Below are 23469 nucleotides of genomic sequence, written 5' to 3'. Positions count from 1 at the left end.
TTGTGTTTTCTGACCCACACATCCACCCCGATCCGTGGATTATAATTGATTTTGTGGGATATACTCTAAAGAAATTACAGTGCATTACTTTTCGTAGGTTTAGCTACGAACGGTGATTGAGAATAGCCTGATTAGTGACCCCATTCATATTATATGCGGCCATCCTTGTTGAATTTAAAATATTGATTAGAGCAGTTTTAAACACTTAACGTTTGTTTTTTAATGCAAATAAACTGTTGCTTTTGGGTATCACCTCAAACAAAGCATTTAGCCGGTTGTGATTGAACCAACCCAAACTGCTGCCTCTGCATCGGTGAGGTCTGGGAGAGAAAGAGGGCTAGTGCTGGGACAGCAGTAAATCTGCCAGCCAGCCTTGGCTAATGTCAGTCTGATGGAGGCTCCAAACCAGTGGGGTGGGATGTTCCGCTACAACCCTCTGCCCTATGGTCTACCGTCATAATTAATATGTTGTTGTATCAAAGTTGAAGCATTTGCCTCCGAAATGTCCCGCGCCCAGCCCCCTTATTAAAGACCTGACCTCCAAGCAGCTGAAGGTTGCTCTGCAAACTTGGCACACCCCTGAGCGAAAACATCTGCTTTCCTCACAGGCAGGACCGCCACGGACCCCATGTCTCAGCTGGTTCCCACAGCTCAGAGAGAGAGCCCTTCCCCTGTCCTCACGCACTGACCCCCACATTTATAACCCCCACCCCCACCGCCGCCGAGACCTCCTCAAGCCTTGGGCCCAGGCCTGGACCTCTCCATCACCTCGCCCTCTTCCCCCGTCCACGTGTAGTAGCGTGCCAGTGTGGTCACTTTACTGCTGAGAGGACTGCTCCTGTCTTGTTATCCCCACATCACAGCCTGTCGAGAGGAAGGGAGGGATGCGAGGGAGGGAAGGCATGGAGGGAGAGGGGGAGGAGGCATCTGCGCTGCTCCCACAAAGCGGCGACTGTTGGAACGCTGACAGAAGCATCTGTCATCCCCTGCCTTCACACACTCACCTGCTGTCCGAGGCCCTGACTCTTTCTATCTTCCTCCTTTACTCTCTCTCTCTCTCCTCGCTCCTTCCTCTCGGAGCTTTCTTGGTGATTGTGTGAAGCTCTTGGACGCCTCCTTTAGAAATCCCACAAACTACCTCCTCCCATCCTCTCTCTTAATAAGCCCTCCGTGCCAGTCTACACAAGCGAACATGCAGATTTCTATTAAATATGTGCTGTGATTATTTTAAAGTTGTTTTTCACGAGCCTAAATAATGCAAGTTTTTTTAACCATCATAATAATGCAAAAGGAAACCCTCAAACATGTGCTATAAGACGACAACTACGCAGAAGTACATGAGATTCTTCTTTGCCAAGTCCTTGCCAAATTCAGCAGTATTTATTAACAAATATTGCCATGGTGTTAATGAATGTACTGACCTGTCTTGCGACCACTTTATCATTCTCCAGTGGCACCCCCGTCCATTCCCCTAACATGCTGAAGGGTTGCCAGCAGTAAGGGGAAAGATGCCAATCCATGTGTATGACACACACATAAAAAAACACACACAGGCTCAAGGACACCATCGCTCATTCAAGTCCAGGGAAGGTGCCCTTCAGATGAGGCCACACGGGAAAGCAAAAACCCAAAATCAATGATTTTGCACAAAGTTTGAAGCAGAAAAACCTTTATAAATTTCCATCAGTATTCCATCAGTCCTCAGTTAGACTGAGTAACGGCCGATGAGGTTACTTAGGGTGAGCTCTCTTCTTCTTTTCCCCTGTTTAAGAGTTTTTTTTTAGTTTTTCCTTATTCAAAAAGAGGGTGTAAGGATAAAAGATGTTGTATGTTGTACAGATTGTAAAGCCCTTTGAGGGAAATTTGTGATTTTGGGCAATATAAATAATATTTAACATTACTTAAAGGTTGTTGCACGGTGTGTGAATTTGCTCACATGCATGTACACTGGGGATGTTGTGATATACTGGTACTGATGATAACCGTGATATATAAAAATGAAATATGTTAGTAATACACACATGATAATATTGTGTAAATAATCCAGTGCCTCATAAATTATTTTACATATACAGTTATGGTTACAGACTCTCTCGCCACCTCCCTACAATCGTATTTTGAGTGTAATTCATTTGCCAAAAAAGAGACAACAACACACAATAAACAAAGTTAAAGAGGAATTTGACTGATAGCATTATTATTATTATTATTTTTCAAATTTTCCATCGATATCATGATAATATCGTTAGCGTGTAGTGAAAATCTGATATTGTGACAGCCCTAATGTATAGGCTACACACAAAACTTTATTCTGCAAAGAGATTGTTTATACAATATGTGTTTGCTTTTATAATTTATCCCAAACAGAACTTGTTTTATATGGATTTTTTTAGTCTTAGATTAATATTTGATATTGACATTTGATAGTTTCATTCTATTCTAACCAACTGTCTGCTGGAAGTTGTTCTCAAACTCGGTCCTCTTTTTCAGTCCGCTGATTTGGCCACACAACCAGTCATGGAAGAAGTAAAGACCCTTTACTTTACTAAAAGGAGAAAAAAATTAATAAAAGTCCTGCTATGAAAATGTAGCTCAAGTAAAGGTTTGTAATTGTTATCAGCAAAATGTACCTAAAGTTGTAAGTAAAGGTCCTCTGCAAAAATGTGTTATACTTTTACATATTATATCATAAAATTAGTACTGATGCATTAATGCGTCTAACATTTTATTTCATTATCGATTAAAGCTAGGGTCGGTAATGCTGAGAAACTAGCAAGAGTACACTAGATTTTAAAACCAGCCCAGTGTTACCAACTCTCTTCCAGTGAAAGTAGCTAGCAGCACTAGCTCCAAAAGTCACTAAATAAAGATAGGAAGACGCCAAGTCGGCAACACTGACAGTCCGTCACCTCAGGTCTCCCTCCAAAGCCACTCCCCCAAAGTCATCATTATGAACGTAAACAGACAGGCCGGAGTGAAGTGATCGGACGGGTTTATTACAGTCCTGCGACAACCACACATACTTTTTTTTCTCCTTCTTTTTGTCAGAGCATTTGATTTATTGATTTCTGTCGGAGTGTAATGAGAATTTCAACAAATATAACAAAACAGTTTTTGAACACTGCCAATCCTACCTTTAATCTGCCAACACTGTTTTGTCGATAAAATGTCAGACATAGTAAAAAATGCCTTCTATACTTTCCCACATCTCAAGGTAACGTCTTCAAATGTCTTGTTTTATCCAAACAACAATCCAAAAGCCAAAGGTATCCAGTTTATTATCATGTATGACAAAGAAATTGTGACATTTGAGAAGCTGAAACCAGCAAATGTTTGCTTAAAATAAGACTAAAAGGATTATTTTATTATCATTTTGACTAATATTTGCATCTCTTATTGTGTAAGTAGTGTTTTACTATTGCAGTTATTCATGGTGAAGCTAGTTTTACTATTTTATTTGCTGCTGCCTTGTTTAATCTACAACAATGCATCTTTTTATATAAACCCGTTGTGTTTTGTGTGTAAACTTTTAATCTGGAAAATAACTTAAATAACTAAAGCTGTCAAATAAATGTAGCTGGGGTAAAAAGTGCATTATTTCCTTGTGATATGCACAAAGTTCAGTAGCATGAAGTAGAAATACTCAAGTAAAGTGCCTCAGAATTCATCCTGAGTATAGAACTACATGTACTATCCACCACTATACACAACTTAGAGTTTACTAAACTAATGAAATAGGTTAGTGCATTTATCACAGAGCTTGTTTTTATTGTTTATTCATTTCTGCATGAACCAGCACATGTTACTATGACATCCGAGCTCACCTGTCTGTGTGTCTCTCGGCTGATCGCAGTACAGCATCTATCTGTGCAGCAGCTCTATAGATCTATACTAAATGATGGAGAACATGTAAGGCGAATGCCTTTCCTGAAACCTGAACCCCTTTCTGGGTTGTCTCATTGCCATGATGTGCCAGAGGGCAGCAGTAAAGAGTAAGGGAGGTGCTTTTGAATGGCACTGGTCATATATATAAAGTAGCTTCTCTCAGCATGTGAGCGAGGACGCCGCAAAGAAGAGAGGCAGGTTAACAAATGAGTGAGGAAGGATAGCAGGACTTTGTGGCCCTCGGAGACAGAGTGGGTTGGGATGTTCTGCCAACACCTCGTCTGCCAGGGTGAAGGATACACACTCACATTCACATCCACACACACACACACACACACACTGTCATCTCTCTATAGCTCCATCCCTGGCCTCTGTTAGAGCCGTGTGTCTGAGCAGGAACCCCACTAAGCTGGCTGGGGTCCAACACCAAGGTCTCTCACCTGGCAGGCTGGGCAGGGGGCCGGTAGCTCCTGTGAGTTATTCCTGGGCATGGACCTGGGATCCACCTCTCTCTGTTCTCCTTTTGTCTCATCCGCTCGCCTCTGGCCCATCCTGGCCTCCTCTCCTCCCTTATCCCCCTCTCTGGGTCCCTGTGGCTGATGAGCCTGTCCTTCAACTATCAGCGTCTTCTATTGTCTTTAACACACACACACACACACACGGTAGACTTGGATTTATGTAAGCTTGCTTGTATCTGAGGCCACAAATGTTGAGGTCACCTTCATTTGCTTTCACCATCTGCAGTGTTTTATTAATATAAAGCACTTTAGAGCCCGGTGGCTGACTTATGTAAAGATTTTCAGCCAGTTACACTGTTGTCAGGCTATTAAATAGGCGTGTCTATAAGCACCATAAATGTGGGTCAGTAGGGGCCTACTACACCTACTAGTAGGTTTTATCTTCTACTTACATGGTAGCTCACCGAAAGAAGGTATAAAAGAACATGACAGCGACTCTAGTAACCGTAGTAATTGTGACAGGAGCAGAAGCGGAAGTCAGGTGCTGTAGTGTAGACGGATTGAAACTCCATAAGGGGTGGAGGTCGGGGACGATGGATGGCGGGACACAAGACACAGGATATTCACTCAGGATACCGGAGTTCACTTCCTGTGTGAAACCAACAATGTGCAGTTGTCTTTTTGTTTGTAGTTTTGTTAACCCAAAACACAATGTTTTTCCCTAAACTTAATGAAGTGGGTTTTTTGCCAAAACCTAAAGAAGTTGTAGTTTTGTTGCCAAAACCTAAAGAAGTTGCAGCTCTGTTGCCTAAACCTAAAGAAGTTGTAGTTTTGTTGCCTAAACCTAAAGAAGTTGTAGCTCTGTTGCCTAAACCTAAAGAAGTTGTAGTTTTTCAGCCAAAACCTAAAGAAGTTGAAGTTCAGTTGCCAAAACCAAAAGAAGTGAAGTTGTAATTTTGTTGCCAAAACCTAAAGAAGGTGTAGTTTTGTTGCTAAAACCAAAAGAAGTGAAGTTGTAATTCTGTTGCCTAAACCTAAAGAAGTTGTAGTTTTTCAGCCAAAACCTAAAGAAGTTGAAGTTCGGTTGCCAAAACCAAAAGAAGTGAAGTTGTAATTTTGTTGCCTAAACCTGAAGAAGTTGTAGTTTTGTTGCCTAAACCTAAAGAATTTGTAGTTCTGTTGCCTAAACCTAAAGAATTTGTAGTTTTTTTGCCAAAACCTAAAGAAGTTGAGGTTCTGTTGCTAAAACCAAAAGAAGTGAAGTTGTGGTTTTGTTGCCTAAACCTAAAGGAGCCTTTTTTTTGTGTTCAAAAGGTGGTGTTTCAGTTTTACAACATGTTAGAAGGTGTTGCTTTTAAGTTTCACTTTTACAACGTAGTAGGCCCCTGATGACCCACATCTATGGTGCTTATAGGGACTGATAACACCTATTTAATGGCCTGAAAACAGTCGAATCGGGTGCGATTTTCTTCTTAAACTCGTTGTTATATATCCCCTGATGTTTTTTCAGCCTAAATAGAAAACCTTAAACAAACAATTATAAAGGGAACGTTTTGAATCATGATTAGAACTGAAACAACAGTTGACAAAATATTAATCGACTATTTAGAAATTTGATTATTCATTTAAGTTGTGTTATTTCAAGCTCCTCTAATAAGAGTATTTGCAGCTTTTTTGCACTTTTTGCATTTTGCGTTGAATATTTTGGGGGTTTTGGACTGGACAAAACAACATATTTGAAGATACCAATTTGTCGTTTTTCAGTAGTTGTCAAGTTATCTTTCCAGTCCATCTGCAGTTTCCCCACTTGACAGAGATTGATGCATCTACCCGAAGATTTTCTAACTGGATCCCACTCAATGACCAAACAGCTTTTCCCTTTTTTTCATTTCCTTTTATTTTGTAGGCTTTAGGAATTAGCATTCGCCATTAGCCATTAGGTGAAAACCTTTGAAACAGAAAAGAAAATATATACACACTATTACAAAACAACTGTAAATAAGCAAAAATACATTCTTGAAACATTGCAAAACACATTAAACCTCATTTCAATTAATGCACACACTGTCATGTTAAATGCAAACAAAGCAAATGCCCACTGCTGCCACCGCTCTTGCCTTAACATCAGGTAATATGTATAATGTATATGTATCTAATTTCATGAGATACATACATGTCTGTCTGGCATTGTAATAGAATAAATGATTAATCAAGGAAATATTTGTCAGATTAACTGATAATCAAGATAATCGTTAGTTGCTGTCCTAACTAGAATTTAAAATAATTATGTTATACTGTAACATGAGATTGTGGAGATGAACCCAGAGTTTAGACAATATAATAGATCAGCTGTGGAAAGAGATAAGATACATTACAGGACATGCAGATAAAAAAAAGTCCCTTCACACTGATAGTTTGTAAGATGCACTGTAGTAAAATCACAGTAAAAATAAATTCAAATGAGTTTTTAGTTTTTTATCAACGCCTTTTAAAATTAAATAAAAAACATGCAGGCAAAGCATAACGTGAGCTTGCTGTTACGGTCATTACTTTATGGAGCAAATACCAAAACCTGGACAGCAATCCATCATTTTGCTTTGCTTACACTTCATATGTTAGGCCTTTATCTCACCACTAGAGGTCACTGAATACCAACCAAATGGAGTCCAAAAATATGACATATTTTTTTCCATAAAATGATAACTATTGACACAGTCATACATAGGTTACATAATTTCATTGACTAATATTTGAACAAATAAAATAAACTTCCTTGACAGAGATGTGAGCCATGATTTGAGCAGGAATATTCAATTCAATTCAAACTTTATTGCAGACTCAAGGTCCAGATAAGAAAAAAGAATAAAACAACAACAATGCATTACATTACAGTAAGCACTATAAAAATTCATGATAAAAAGATATAAAAAATATAAATATTAAAAATATATATACATACATCAATGCCTTACATATAAAGAACTATACATGTTAACCCTGCAGCCTCAGCATCAGTACCAAGCAGCAGAGAGGAGCAGCTGCAGAGCTCTCACTCTGATGCTATTTTCAGGTACCAAGAAGAACACACGAGATTTACACCTAACCGATTAATACACATATCCTTTACCTAAACGTACATTTTATTAATCGTTTTATAGAAAAGGGTTGTCACGGTATAGCACTGGTTTCTATGGCAACGACGTCTAGCGTGGCTGTATCTTTATTTTGTTAATTATGGTGTGAAATACGCATGCGTGGAAGTTGACGCCCACTTTTTTTCAAACACGTCAGTCAACCCAAAATAGACGATCTTTGTAGCGTCGGGATGCTCCAACTCGATTACAACACAACAAATACTTGCTCCAATTTTGGCTACATTGTGACTCACTTTATAGCTTCACAAGCATTCAGTATGTTACTAGAGGTGCCTTAAAGCTTTTGGTTCTGCTTTTTTATAAAAGAAACAACACAGGTAACGTAATTGAAACAGACTCTCCCCCCCCGTCCTGCCATATAGTGGTACAATCCGTCGACGTCCTGAGCGGGAGCGGAAAACGTGCGTCCGCCTGTGAGGAGAAGGAAGAGCAGCGGTCTGTGTTCCTGCTGCAATAACACCTTACAGACACATCTACATATTATACTGTTTCCTATAGGCGTCTGCACAAACTAGAGGTCAGTGAGCTGGTTGTTGTTGTTCTGAATGCATGTGTGCACGTTTTGCATGCCTGTCTCAATATTGATTAAAGCATAATATGGGTTATAGCATATTATACCTTAATTCTGTCTTCTTTTTACAGCTTGGTAAGGTGCTCAGCATGACTCGAGATTGGAAACCTGGTGATCTGATCTTTGCCAAGATGAAGGGATATCCACACTGGCCTGCAAGAGTAAGTATGGAGCTTTAGATAGATAGATATATAGATGGATAGATGGATAGATGGATAGATGGATAGATAGTAACTTTATTGATCCTGAGGGGAATTCAAGTTTCCAACATCACAGTTCCATAGTGCAAAAACATGTTAGTAAAAAGGCAGTTAAAAAAGTTAGTAGTGCAAAGTACAAAAAAATATACCAGATATAAAAATATTAGGAGATGAAGAAAACTGTTAAAAGTGAATATAGTGCAGGGTAACAACTGTGATACACGACTATTAAAAAAGTGAATATAGTGCAGAAGAGACTTAAAATGAATATTCCCCCCCCACTCCCTAGAGAGATGTTGTACAGTTAAATGGATTAATATAGAATATTTTATTACAATTAAACTTGCTTCACATGTGCAAAAAACACACCCATCCACCAGAAGACAGCAAATATAACCCACATCCACCCTCCACCCTCCACAGACATAAACCACAAACTGAGCACACAGCTTTCAGTTTGCTTTTCAATGTGGGTTTTGTAGCTCATGGCTGTAAGTAAATATAATTTGTTTTTCATCATTTCCCTATACCAGATCGATGAAGTCCCAGACGGTGCTGTGAAGCCATCCAATATCAAGTTGCCCATCTTCTTCTTTGGCACCCATGAAACGTTAGTAAACGACCGTTGACAATCTATCTCATATTATCTTTATTTCCTGTAGTTTGATGGGCTCACATTTACTCAGGTGAAGTTGCATTTAAAGAGGACCTATTAAGCTTTTTCTCTTTCCGTTAGTTTAGTGTGTTATATAATTTTTTATGCATGTAAAAGGTCTGCAAAGTTACAAAGCCCAAAGTCCAGGTCAAAGGGAGAAACACTGCTCCTGAACTGCCTGAAACGTCTTGCTTGAAGTCCCGCCTTTTCTTCCGTAACATGGTGATGTCACCAAGTAAGACATTTGCATAATACCTGTCTAGCGGCTAGTTTGGTACACCCTCAAACTAAGCTCGTTAGAGCAGAGCTGGAGCAGAGTCTGAGAAGTTTGGTTCTGTTGACCAGTCACAACAGAGTGAGTCAGCTGTAAACATGTTCTAGTAGAAACCCTAAATACAAGTATGCACCTGAAAATAAGCATATTAGGTCCTCTTTAAGGCACTCAGAAAACAGTGAGTTCATGACATGAGAATGATTTTAAATGATAAATGGCTGCATTTATGTATCCAGGTTTGTTTATTGAGTTGTCATTGTGCTCTGTTGAAGGTGTTTCTTTAACTACATAAATGTTTGATGAGTGGCTGAGTAGAGTTACCTGTGTCTGTGTGCTGCTGCTCCGTCTCACAGTAAACACACACGCTACATTTTTAATAGTTAAGAGAGTATTAACATACAGATTGTCTTCTTTCAAACAGAGCATTTCTTGGCCCAAAAGACATCTTTCCGTACCAGCTCAACAAAGAGAAGTACGCCAAGCCCAACAAGAGGAAAGGCTTCAATGAAGGATTGTGGGAGATAGAGAACAACCCTAAAGTTGAGCTCACTGCACCCAAGGTACATCTTCTTCCTCTCTGTCTCCTCTGAAGACATGTTTACAGTGTTTATCCTCCAGGTGTTGACCTTAGCTTGGATTGACTGTACCTCAGATCCTGATATATACTGTACCTCCCTGAGTTGGACAGCTTTTTTGTGAGTGCACTTAGTTTTTAACTACCTGAGAGAAGTTGGGGTAAACAAAAATAGCTGGTTCGAGGCTTCCTAGTTATTATGTTTTTGACAATTTGTTTCATTTACAGCGAGGCGATCATTTGCGTCCAAAAACGCCCATGTGGACGCGTACCATTACAGTCCGTCCGTTCAGGCCCTACTCCAAAGCTACTCCCCCACAATTATCATAATAAACATAAACAACGAACATGACTATTTTCAATGATTTATTGATTGCTGTCGGGATGTAATTAGAATTTCAACAAATATAACCGACTAGCTTTAATTCTATTTATTTGTTCTTGTTGTTTAAAGCCGGTCGCCCCTGATTCTTTCACTGGAAAGGATTCGGACAGCAGCCCAGAAGGAGAAGAGGAAGCAGAAGACAAGGGGATAAAACCCAAAGTAAGTTTTTGCTCTTCAAATCGGTCACTCATGTAAATATAAACTGGGGGAAAAAAAGTTTGGATATTTGTGTTTGGTGGATTATTTCTCTGTTGTTACAATGCTAATGGGCATTGTATTTTACATCGTTGGAAAGCCTGTTTATTTACCTTCACAATGATGTCCAACTTGTAAGGATCATGCATTTGTGGGATGAGCAGCACAGCTGATTATGTGGGTAGCGCCCAAGAAAAATTTGCCAAAATGCTCTGCCAATGGTAAACAGTGTATTCTCCTGTTGGTACTGAGTCTTGTTTTGAGTTATTTGGTGGATTGGATGATTGAACTCTCTATCAGTAACAAGGAACAAACAAGACATATTGGCTATTTTACACTATATTCATTTAATGCACCGTCAGGAGCCTCAGTAGCGGTGGAAGATCCATACGCAGCCACAACAGCCTGGCACCTCCTCCTCATGCTGGTCACCAACCTGGTCACACGTTGCTGTGGGATGGCGTTCCATTCCTCAAACAGGATTGGTTTCAGGTCAGCCAGCGTGGTTGTGTTGGTCACTCTAACACGTACAGCACGCCCAAGCTGATCCCACAAGTGTTGAATTGGGTTGAGGTCTGGACTCTTGGCAGGCCGTTCCATTCTCTCTACTCCCACATTGTGGAGGTAGTCTGTGATAACCCTGGCTCTGTGGGGGTGAGCGTTGTTTCTTGGAGGATGAAGTTAGGTCCCAGATTGTGGAGATATGGGATCGCCACTGGCTGCAGAATGTCATCCTGATATCTCACTGCATTGAGATGGCCTTCAATGATGACAAGCCTTGTTTTGCCAGTCAAATTATTGAGGGAACACACAACCACACTGGCTGAACTGCAACAAATCCTGGTTGAGGAATGGAACGTGTGACCAGGTTGGTGACCAGCATGAGGAGGTGGTGTCAGGCTGTTGTGGCATTTTGGCAAATTTTTCTTGGGCGCTACCCACATAATCATCTGTGCTGCACATCCGACAAATGCATGATCCTTACAAGTTGGACATCATTGTGAAGGTAAATAAACAGGCTTTCCAACGATGTAAAATACAATGCCAAGTAGCATTGTAACAACAGAGAAATAATCCACCAAACACAAATTTCCAAACTTTTTTTTGATCTTTCTTTCTGTAACGTGTGTCTGCTTCATACTGAATTACGTATCAGTGCAGGCCATAGCTTACTAAATTCATAGTGTCATAGTACGCTAAGAGTAGTGTGTGGAACAGAAGGATACTCGCTAACTTTTCTCCCTTTCAAGTCCTGTTTACCCCACCGCACTGCGTCCTATGCTGTGTCTTGGGTGCATTCAGGTTCCAGGAAGTGAGGCTGAGCAGGAGAATGAGAATGAGGAGGATGAGGAGGTGGAGGAGGATGAGGAGGAGGAGGAGGAGGAGGAGGAGGAGGAGGAGGAGGAGGAGGAGGAGGAGGAGGAGGAGGAGGAAGGGTCTCTGATCTCTGAGCAGGGTCCTCAGAACCAGGATGTACGTACGTTTGCATGCTGGGATACCATAAAGCGGCGCAGGTCGCCTCACTCCCTCCCCCGTGGGAAAGCATGTGACATTTGGTGGTTTTTCCAATTGGTGGTTTGTTTCTGTTTGACTCCACGTTCTTGTCGGCGGCCACAAACTTGCATTTGGTGCTTTTGATTAGAGTGCCTGGTCTGCTGGGTTTTTCTGTGTTTACGCCACTGAGGTGATTATCTGAGATACTGTGTTTTATAAGATTAAATAATATCCAGTAAGCACAGCTGGCTCTTGATCAAATTGATTTTTAGGTTTGGGACATAAACTCTGTGTGTGACAATGACAAAAAAATATGTTTTCTTCTTCTCTATTTTACCTCTCTGAGACCACCCTGACAGCTTGTGTTATTGCTTTCCATTTCCTGCTCCACTTATTCATAAAATACTGTTTGCAATTAGTTGATGTTGTTTTATTTTTGCATGGCTTTCTGTGTGCTTTGGAGAAAGGTAAGTTGTGACTACTCAGTTTATGTGTTTTTCTTCAGGAGGAGACGGGCTCTCTTTTTATGTCCTTTATTTTGACACTTCCCCTGCTGCTCTCTGCCATATTTTAACAAGGCATAATCTGTGTCCCAATTCCTTACAATGTACATTAAGTATACCCAAAATGTATGAATGCTAAAACAAAGCTCACAGTTGCAAAAAAATTACAAAATCGCTCCACCAAAATTTCGGAAAACAAAAAAAAAGTATTATAGTTCAATTTTAATGGCAGTTTATTTTCCTTTTTAGTGTTAAACAGTTAAGTATGCTGATTTCTTGTGTACTTCAAACACGGTGTACTTTAAATATTAGCATATAGTAAACAGTATATACTATGTACAATTAGTGTTTGGAATTTGGACGCAGCTATTGCTAATGCAACAGTGGCACATTTAATACTTCTCAGGGTGTATTATCATAACTACACACTAGATGGTGTTATTGATCCAGAAATTTTAATTGTGGGACGGATCAAATCATCCAAGAAGGACTGAATGCTAAACTGTCCACTTGACATTTATACCTGCTGGCTTTCATTTTAGCATCTGTTGCTGTTATATTAAAGAGAACTACAAAGACGGTTAAAAGTCAACATTATTGACTGAAATCAAATTAACAAAAGGATGTCGCATTTTAGGGTTCTGCACAGAAAGAATCCACGGATGTTCCTAAACCCAAGAGAGGAAGAAAGAAAAAGGTTGGTAGTATTTATGAATGGGTTTACTTTGTTATTATAATGGTTTGTAGAAAAACATTTTATAAGATGGTATGTCTTCTTCTTTTCCAGAGTGATGCTGAGCAGGAGACTGAAAAACACGATGCTCCCGCTAGTCCCGTTAGTCCCTCAGGTAAGCCGTACTCCCTGTGATGGTACTCGAAATGCAGATTAATGACGTTGTGCTATTAAGAAGAGGTACAGATAGACACAAGATGGATATATACATTTACAACAAATACATTAATCGCACTGAGAAACATATTGCACTGTGTAAATGTAGGACATTTGCACTGTATCTTATTTTATTTCAACTGTAAGTTGAGTTCTTATCATTCAGCTATCCTTTTGCATAAACTGCATTTATAGTGTGTGGTATGTTTTTGTGTCCATGTAAGCAGGAGCAGAGGCTCCTAAACGAAGAGGCAGGAAGCCCAAAAGTGAGAAGTTACTTTTGCTCAAGCAGCAGCAGCAGGACCAGCAAGGCTCAGGAAATGAAATGTAAGTACATGAACACACATACAACAATAACACACACAATGTAAAATCCTTACATCCTGTTTCTTGTGCACCATCTTTGCCTCAGGCAGCGGGCCCTGAATGGATCCGTTCCTGCAAGGAAGAAATAATGCTAATATTCTTTCATTTTGATCACACGTTTGTCAAGTTGGCACTATAAATAGCCTCTTAACGGAACTTTTCTCTCACATTTAGGGACACCGCTGAGTCAGACAGAAAGAGAAAGAGGGCAGCAGAGGACAAGTCCAAGAGTGGAGAGGAGGAGAAGAGGAAGAAGGAGGACGGCAAAGGAAAGGAAGCAGAGGTGAAGGAGCCTGAAGCCAAGAAGAAGAAGAAGGAAGACGGCTCCTCAGGCTCTGATGATGAAGAGGCAGGCGTCCAGTCCAACATGATTCCTCCTTATCAGGAATTTATGTCAACAATCAGTACGATGCTTTCATGCACATGATTTTGATTTCTTTTAATCTCAGAAAAACAAAGGCAGAAAGAAAAACTCAGAAATGGACAAAGATGTGCGGCGACGGAAAGCAGATGAATTGAGAGAGTACGTATACACGCGATGCCCAACATAAACCTAAAATGATGTCCTCGTATTGTTTATTCTGGTCTCACCGACAGACAACAGTATTTAAATTACAGTCATACGAAGAGGAAAGTTAAAATTTGAGAAGGAATAACCAGAGATTGTTACATTATAGGTACTTTTAACTCGAGAAATAACTTGAATTTAAATAGAATAACAAAATACATTTTCATTTCATTTATCATCATTTCATTTTATACTATTTATGACACTTTTTAAGATGTAAACAAAGTAATTATGAGAAGAATGGATATATTTCTGACATGATGTGGTTATTCGGTATCGCAGGCCAAACAAAGATGATGGGAAGAAAAATGAAGACAGGACAGGAGGCAAGAAAAAGGGTGAGTATTATAGTTCAAATATTAGAATTTAATTGGTGTTGAATTCAAGCACGTTTAGGGAATAAGGCAATCTTAAAATCTTCTTATTTGAAGCCAATGAAATAAAAGATATTGTTAAGATGACGACCATCAGTAGAGTTGAAAACAACAGGTGAAAAGGCGAAGCTTCATTGTTATTATTCAATACAGAATTGCCCAATGAAAGGCAGCTGTAGCCCGAAAACAAATTTGAAGTGTAAAACGCTGCAAATCCAAAAACGTGTTTTTGAGACCGAAATAATTCTTAAATTCACACTTGATTAATGTTCTGTTAAAAATAACTTCTTGAAGCAAAACCGTTTCCATCGTAATCATTGGAATTCTTTTCCTGTCTGCAGAAATGTCAACTGACCTGAAGCTGCAGAGCCTGCACAGTGAAATCAAGATTTCACTGAAAATTGACAACCCTGTGAGTTCTACGAAACACTGTCGGATTATAAACGTCTCCTACAAGTCCATCTTTCTCCACTGACAACTTTGTGATTGTATTGCAATATTTCCATGACCAAAAAAGTGATAGTATTTCCCAAGGCAAATGACCCTGTGACTATCATCCGTATAAACCGCTGAACTCGGTGAATCCCACATCCACTCAATGGTAAATGCATTCATATAGTGTCTTTCTAGTCTTCCGTCCACTCAAAGCGCTTTACATTGCATGTCAGCGTTCACCCATTCACACATGCATTCACACACTGATGGCGGAGGCTGCCATGCAGAGTGCCACCCTGCCCATCGGGATCTAAATTCATGGTCATTCACACACCGATGGCACAGCCTTCGGGAGCAATTTGAGGTTCAGTTTATTGGACACTTTGACATGGGGACTGGAGGAGCGGGGATCAAACTGCTGATCTTCTAATTAGTGGACGACCCGCTCTGTCTCCTGAGCCACAGACGACCCACACTCCCTGTGTATGCAGAGTTTTGATTATTTGGGGCTCAGGTCTGTGCGTGACCTTAAAAGTATTAACAAAGCAAATTCATTGTGACACAGTTTTGGCACAGAAGCTGGTCATTGTTATGATTTTTTACTGAAACCGTGTCATGGAGGGAACTCTGCAATGTGAGAGTCGAGACGCTGGTATCTGTGACGCAGTGTCAGCGACCCCGAGAGATAGAATGCGAGTAGAACGGACATTCACATTCAAATCAACATAGCAGGATGGTCAGAGCGGCGGCCATTTTTATGTGTACCGTCACCATTGTAGCGCGCTAGCTTATTCTATTTCTATGGTCAATGCACAGTGCCGAACGCCATCAATTGACCACGGCAATCAGTTCAATGTCCGTTCTACTCTCATTCTATTTCTATGGTTTGAACTTTTTAGGAAAAAGAAGGCTGGACATTTTCAAAACAAATTCCCTTTTTTTGGTCGTGTCTAGAAGGTAACCCACAAATTGCAAAACTCTCTTGAGATGGTTGAGGTTAGGGGTTACCCTTTAGACACAACGCCCTTTTCTTAATTGGAAATCCAAAAATCTGTACCAAACATGAAACTAGATGTTTTCGTATGTCTGTAGAGTATGATGTAAAGACCAGGACATCTCTGCAACACAACAGTATTCAATTTAAAATGCTATTTTGACACATATTTCACCTTTAACAAATATTGTGATTTCCTCCACATCCTGCTATTTGAAAATTGCAGTAGGCCATATAACAATTTTGATCAAATTGATTAATTGTGCAGCCCTGTTTCAAACATGATTCTAGGAAAATGACAGAGACATCAGTTGTCTTCCACAAAGGACAGATATGTAGTTTTTAATACATCATGGTTAAGTTTGATAATTGTGTGCATTTTTTTTTTTTTGCTCCTATTGTCCACGGCCCTCGCCGCTCGCCGCTCCCACCTCCCCAGGATGTGAAGAAGTGCATGGAGGCGTTAGATGAGATTAGTGCCCTTCAGGTCACAACCCAAAACCTGCAGAAACACAGTGAACTGATTTCCACACTCAAAAAGGTAGGTACACATCCAAAATCCATTTAGAGTACAACTGTTTTCAAGTTGAACAATCAAATGACACCAGCGTATGTTTCTAAGCACTTTTATTGAGTGGTGGTGTGTTTTTATCCACCTTCTAGATTCGCAGATTCAAGGCCAGCCAGGACGTCATGGACAAGGCCACCATGTTGTATAACAAGTTCAAGAGCATGTTTCTGGTGGGAGAGGGCGACTGCGTGCTCAGCCAGGTACTCAACAAGTCTATAGCTGAACAACGGCAGCACGAGGAGGCCAAGAAAGGAGCGCTGAAGAGAGTGGAACAAGCCAAGGAAAATAACCCAGGTAAGTTTTTATTATAAATACATTCAATCATTTTTTTAAAGTTGTTTTCAACTCGCTTAATCTCATACTGTAGACGGGACGGTATTAGTTTGTCCATGCTGTACACTATTCTTAGTGTACAAATATGATTTGTTCAGTAGAAATTGCAGATGTGTGAGACATTTGTATACAAACATTTTTCACCTAATAGTTTTTTCCTTGAAGAATTAGTATATTAATTACAGTAGGCACATTATACAATCTAACTATAGATCAAGGAATCTCTCTCTGTATGTGTCCTTCGTATATCTCAAGAACCACTCATCCGATAGACTTCAAACTTGGCGGGTGTATTGCTCAGGACCCAAGGCAGTGCAGTGTCCAATGTGGTGCAATATGGCCAGAAGGTGGCGCTATAACAATGAACTTTACATCTAGACTGATTTTCCGCCATTTAGAATTTTGAGCAATTATCACCAGATTTGGTACAGAACATCTCTGGACCATCCATCCATCCATCTGCAACCGCTTATCCCGTTAGGGGTCGCGGGGGGGCTGGAGCCGATCCCAGCCGACATTGGGCGAAGGCAGGGTACACCCTGGACAGGTCGCCAGTCCATCGCAGGGCTGACACATAGAGACAGACAACCATTCACGCTCACATTCACACCTACGGGCAATTTAGAGTCCACAATTAACCTAACCTGCATGTCTTTGAACTGTGGGAGGAAACCGGAGTACCCGGAGAAAACCCACGCTAACACGGGGAGAACATGCAACCCTCTAGCTGTGAGGCGCCAGTGCTAACCACTGCACCACCGTGCATCTCTGGACCAAGCTGGAAAAAGTTACCTTTTGGATTTTTTTATGTCCCATACAGTTTTGCTGTAGCTGGCCCTCACAGTTAGCGCAAAAGCCGAGGGCAGGACTTGTATTACAAAAAATGTCATATCTCCTGAAAGCTTTGTGCTATTGTGACCAAATTTGGTGGACATGTGTAGATATGATGTCTGAGTGACAGTGACCAATTTGGTGCCATTTGGCCAATAGGTGTTGCTGTAGGAGCATCATCCAACTATAAAGGAAGTATTCTCCGTCTGTCTGTGTATATGTATGACTGCCCTTCACATATCTCGAGAACCGTTCGTCCAATCAGCTTCACACTTGGCGAGTCCAAGCAGCCGTAACACGGTTCTCAATTACGCTGCAAGCAGCACTTTTGTAGGCCGAGCAATTGGCCCGTTCCGGATGTAAACTTCAATAGACTCTTTTAATACATCTGATCACATAAAATAATGACCCGCTCACATTGATTATTGTCAGATGTTCTGGACATTATATTTATGCCAGTGCAACAAGCTATCAGTAATTCTGCTTAATCTTTGGTCATGTATGGGACCTTTCTATTTCACTGGAGCTGATTGTTTCAACTTTTGGTCACATGGCTGCATGGCTCATCATAATAGGGTGTCCAAGGGATGATCATGACTCATAGGTGAACAAGTAAAGAGTTTGATCTTGAAAGTATTTGTGAATCCTCTGTATGTCTTTTTTAAGAGCCTGTTATGTGAACATATAGTGACAAGTGCAGTTCAAGATTTTGCTTACCTTGATTAGTGCTGGAGGTTTGGAGTTCTGAAGTTTACCCAGACTGAAGTGAGCGCCTGCTGCCTGCAGCTTTTCATCTAACCCGCACATATTTATCACCAGGGCTTGATATAGTTTAAAAATTTCAATATATGTGCCAATACAATACCAGGGTTTCGTTACGATACTATAATATACACGTATAACAATAACTTTGTTGGGGAAAACACAACCTTTTTTCATTTAACAAAGTATGCTAAACTGTGCAATGCACCGTTGTTAAGAAAAGAGCTTTGCCTAAATAAAACACTGTCAAAAATGTGATTTTTAAAGGAACAGTGTAGCATTTCAGGTGATTTATTGGCATAAATGGAACATAATATTAACAAGTGTGTTTTCTTTAGTGTCTAATCACGTGAAAATAAGAATCATTGTGTTTCCGTAACATTAGAATGAGCCGTTAACGCTGAATTCACACCAGAGCATTGGCGAAGTGCGGCTTGCGGCGAGCTGCCATGCATCCATCCATTATCCACCATCTATTAACAGCTTATCTTATTCAGGGTGAAAGCGGGGTACACCCTGAACAGGTCATCCAGACTGGGGTCACAGGGCTAACATAGAGACAGACAACCATTCACGCTCACATTCACACCTACGGGCCATTTTAGAGTCAACAATTAACCTGCATGTCTTTGGACTGCGGGAGGAAACTGGAGAACCCGGAAAAAACCCACGCTAACACGGGGAGAACATGCAAACTCCCCACAGAAGGGCCCCAAGCCGGATTTGAACCTTTTGCTGTGAGGCGACACCGCGCCACCATGCAGCCGAGCCGCCATTCAATGTCTATGAAAAGTTGCGGCAGCCGCTCCCGAGCTCAGCCAGCAGTCCTTTGATTCTGTGACGAAGTGCGGCATTTCTCCCACGGGGAGAAATTTCAGTTGGTTGCAACCTCACTGCTGGATGCCATCAAATCCTAAAAAATATTGAATCAAAGAGGGTAAACAAACCTTAGAAACTGATGCCAACTTTTGATACTTGTTATTTTTCAATACTGAATACTTAAGGACACTTTTAGGTCAGTCTCAACGTATAATAATTACTATTAATCGCTATGAATAATCACTATATAGACAAAGAAAGACAGTAACACTTGTATTATGGGTCTGACAATTTAACACATGCACCGGCTGTCTTATTCACCATATATTGTAATAATAACACTTTTATAATGCTAAGAACTGCTGGTTATGATTATTCATGATAATTGTTTTATACAAATGTACAGAAAGAGCAAAAGTTTCTTATGAGACCTTTAGTATTTCAGCACATTGGTGCAGTGAGAGAGGGCTAGATCAGGTGATAAAGTAGTCATAAGGCGTGTCTGCTAGTTATTGATAAATCAAGTATGACCAGCCGAGTCAAATATGAACCAAAAAGACAACAGAGACATTGAAGTTTGAGTTTCCATCCCTTCCAGGAAGGCATCATAGGATCTCTGTGGTTAGCATTCTCAGTAGAGACACGGAGTGTGATCAGAGATCTGCAGCCACATCCATGCTGTATTGCCTCACTTGATCCATGTACGTATTATACTTCAACTAAAGTGAGTTGTCTCTGTGAAAGGTCTCTTTCTCCAGCAAGGCATGTCAAATGGATGGAAAATCGGGTTTATCTCCGTAAGGTCGGGAGCTCAGCGTGTGTCATCACATGCGCCTGTGAGCTCTCCTCTCTGCGGTGTTTTAGGTTGTGTCGTGATGTTCTGTCTGACTGAGTCTGAGTCTGTGTGTCTCTCTGTCTGTGTGCACCGCCTAAAGACAAGATGACAAATGGTGATATCAGCCCCGAAGAGAAGAGGCAGGAGACGGAGAGAGAGAAGCTTCTTGAAGACACCTCAGTGGGAGAAAATCACAGGTAGTTTACCCGACACATACACAGGACAACACTGGTGCAAATCTATTCTGTTCCGTCTCTTCTTATGTCTCTGCGCCGGCGACAGTCGTGGCCGGAGACGTTATGTTTTTGGGTTGTACGTGCGTCTCAGTCTCGTGAACGTGATATCTCAGGAACGCCTCGGGGGGGGGGGGTCATTACATCTGGCACAAACTTCCACTTGGACTCAAATGAAGTGATTAGATTTTGGTATTTTGGCCATAACTCAATAATTCATCTGCTTATTATGACAATTTCACACAAATGTCTAATAGGGTAAAAATTGATGATGAGATGACATTTTCACAGGCATGGATGGAAACTGCAACTTGATGGAAGCATACGACCGCGAGGCTCTAATTCTGGTTTTAATATGGCAAGAAAATAATTAATATAGTATAGTATAAAAGCGACAACATACAAGCATAGAGGAAAAAGTGAGATTTCAAAAAGAAGCACAAAATGAACTGCCAGTGGCATCGACCTTTACTGTGACCTTTAAAATTAGCCACCAAAACTGTATAAAACTAGTTTCCTCTCTGTAGTTTTGTCTGGCGTTCCCTTCAAGTACTACATTATTATTATTATTATTATTATTATAGTACATTTATACAAAGCAAATACATTTTAGCTGGCTGAGAAACACTATCTTAAAGAGTAAAGCTGGCATCATGCTATATTTTTCTAGACGTACATCTTTTACAGGAACAGTGTGTAAAATTTCGGGGGTCTATTAGCAGAAATGGAAATATAATATTCATAACTATGTTTTCATTAGTGTATAATCACCTGAAACTAAGAATCGTTGTGTGTTAGCTTAGAATGAGCCCTTCATATCTACATAGGGAGCGGGTCCTCTTCACGGAGTCCACCATGTTGCACCGCCATGTTCATACAGTAGCCCAGAACAGAAAGAAAACCAACACTGGCTCTTGAGAGAGCCTTCCACGTTTTTACGTTATCTGAAGGCCACCTTAGTTCTCGGACACGCTTGTGAAACTGCGGTAACGTGAGCTGCGGAGTGCAAAACCGTGGTACAGTGGAAACCGCTTATAGTGATCAAAAAGCTCGGGACAAAATAATTCCTATGCAAACGCTGTTTAAATAATTTGCTTATAGTAATGAAGTAGTCCACTTACAGTGTTCATTTTGGGTCTTTTAAAACTACGTTAGACTATGTTTTACTCCCTTGATGCTTTGCCTTGCAGACCGTCTGGATACGTGTGCTGCGTTCACATTGATATCATGACGAGAAAATTAAGGAAAAACAACTGAAAAGGCAGAAGAATTGGCAGCGAGCCAGTAAATAGCAAAGCGGTCCGTTTCATTGCATTGTATTCATGTAATAAATATACAAATGTCACTTAGATGGTAATTTGCATGAGAAATAATCCACAACAAAAATTGTTATAATAATCATCCACTGTGATCAATTAGACAGACGTGATCACTATAAGCGGTTTCCACTGTACCGCCAGCCGCTGTCTGACTTCCGCTGCTCCTAAAGTAGTGTTGTTATGGTAAGGATGTCCTCTGAGCGAGGCGAACGGCGTTATCACGGTTTTGCACTCAATTTTTGACTCAAGATGCACTACAGCAACCATGCTCATTATACTAAAGGAACATGTGGCTCATTAGTGTTTTTAATATCTTTTGGACAACATTAGAGGTCTATGTCTCAGAAGAAGAAGCTACACCAGACAGCCAATACCATCTTAACCTATTTCTTTATTGTCTTTGACTGCAGTGCCCCAAAAGCTCAGGAAGAGTCCACTTGAGTGTCCTACACGCCTGAAGAAAAGAGAAGACATTTGCTGCTGTACTCGTACAACCTTTGTCCAGACTGGGCTGACCAACTGGGATCTTCTGCCCAGTTCCTTTTGATGACTGATCATGATCACTGGTTTCCAGTTTACTTACTGTTCCTGTCAGTGTTGCTGCTTAATCGTTTCAGTACGTCAAACCCCTCCACTCCCGAGATAGACTGACTGCATATTTTATTTTTTTTACTTTGTGTGTAATCTTTACCTTTCAGACTGCTTGTGTCACACCTGTTGTATTTTGAGTAATGATTAAGAACCTGTAGATTTGCAGCACCAAGAACTTAGACCTTAATGCGCATGCTCACAGACACAAGAGTAGTACCATCTGTTCCTATTTTGTCATTGTACTCATTGCATTTAAATAGTGTTTGGCATTTACAGAATCAACAGTTTGATCTTAACTTACAGCTTATGTGAAATGCAGAGGTTTAGTCGTGGTTAGAAGCACCGTTACCATGTCTAATCATATTGGCTGCAACATTCCCCAGTTTGCCAAAGTTCACAGTATTTGGCCAAACTTTCTCAAACATGTTCAACTGTCTGTTTTAAAACTTTTGTTTTTAACGTAGATGTAAATAAGAGTATTTTTCTGCCTGTCTGATGACCTGTTTCAGCCTCCAATAATAAAGTAGAACATATAGTACTCCTTTGTGTCTTTTTATTCATATTTTTACATTGATTGCACAGAAATCATGTGTTGTATAGAGCACCTCAAAAAGATCTGAACTCCAGTCTTCTTCCTTTGAATCTCTATTGATGAAGTTTGACATTTTTACTAGACTTTGCCTGTTTCACCACCGGGGTTATGACTGCTGTGTCATGTTACGATTACTGCACAGGTCCATTTGTTCTGTTAGCTACTTGAGATCAATTTCCTCCATAAGCTCGATGAAACAGATTAGCTCAGTATTTGAACTCTTAATAAATACAACTCAAGACTTTTTTCCAAACTATAACTTTGATGTTTTTGCTGTAATGAATCAGAGCTGCAACAATAAATCGATTAGTTGTCAACTATTAAATTAATCGCCAACTATTTTGATAATCAATTTGAGTAATTTCTTAAGAAAAAAAAAAGTCTAAATTCTGATTGCAGCTTCTTAAATGTGAATATTTTCTGGTTTCTTTACTCCTCTATGACAGTAAACTGAATATCTTTGAGTTGTGGACAAAACAAGACATTTGAGGACGTCATCTTGGGCTTCGGGAAACACTGATTTATAAACATTTTTCACCATTTTCTGACATTTTATAGATCAAACTAATCAATTAATGGAGGAAATAATCGACAGATTGATCAACCAT

The 23469-nt window shown here is 40.3% G+C and overlaps 1 protein-coding gene across 8 annotated transcripts; it reads left to right on the top strand.

Annotated features, from left to right (window-relative positions):
- Positions 1 to 7879: 7879 nt before the first annotated feature.
- psip1a (PC4 and SFRS1 interacting protein 1a) lies at positions 7880 to 22807 on the top strand. 8 transcript variants are annotated; one of them, XM_074629307.1, is made up of 18 exons: positions 7880 to 8015; positions 8141 to 8230; positions 8803 to 8879; positions 9620 to 9758; positions 10227 to 10316; positions 11655 to 11705; positions 11751 to 11825; positions 12987 to 13046; positions 13137 to 13197; positions 13466 to 13565; positions 13779 to 13953; positions 14054 to 14127; positions 14455 to 14510; positions 14888 to 14958; positions 16415 to 16516; positions 16639 to 16840; positions 20227 to 20323; positions 22089 to 22807. In XM_074629307.1, the coding sequence occupies exons 2-18, from the start codon at positions 8159 to 8161 to the stop codon at positions 22117 to 22119; spliced, it is 1533 nt and encodes a 510-aa protein (XP_074485408.1). In that variant the 5' UTR covers positions 7880 to 8015; positions 8141 to 8158; the 3' UTR covers positions 22120 to 22807. The 8 variants fall into 8 exon arrangements, with proteins under 8 accessions (XP_074485408.1, XP_074485407.1, XP_074485406.1 ...); XM_074629306.1 differs by having other exon boundaries at positions 13463 to 13565; XM_074629305.1 differs by having other exon boundaries at positions 11748 to 11825.
- Positions 22808 to 23469: the final 662 nt, after the last annotated feature.

This window comes from Sebastes fasciatus, chromosome 3 (assembly GCF_043250625.1).
Source record: "Sebastes fasciatus isolate fSebFas1 chromosome 3, fSebFas1.pri, whole genome shotgun sequence".
Taxonomy (NCBI): Eukaryota; Metazoa; Chordata; class Actinopteri; order Perciformes; family Sebastidae; genus Sebastes; species Sebastes fasciatus.
Note: the sequence above shows the minus strand (reverse complement) of the source record. Positions and strands in the feature narration are given on the sequence as shown.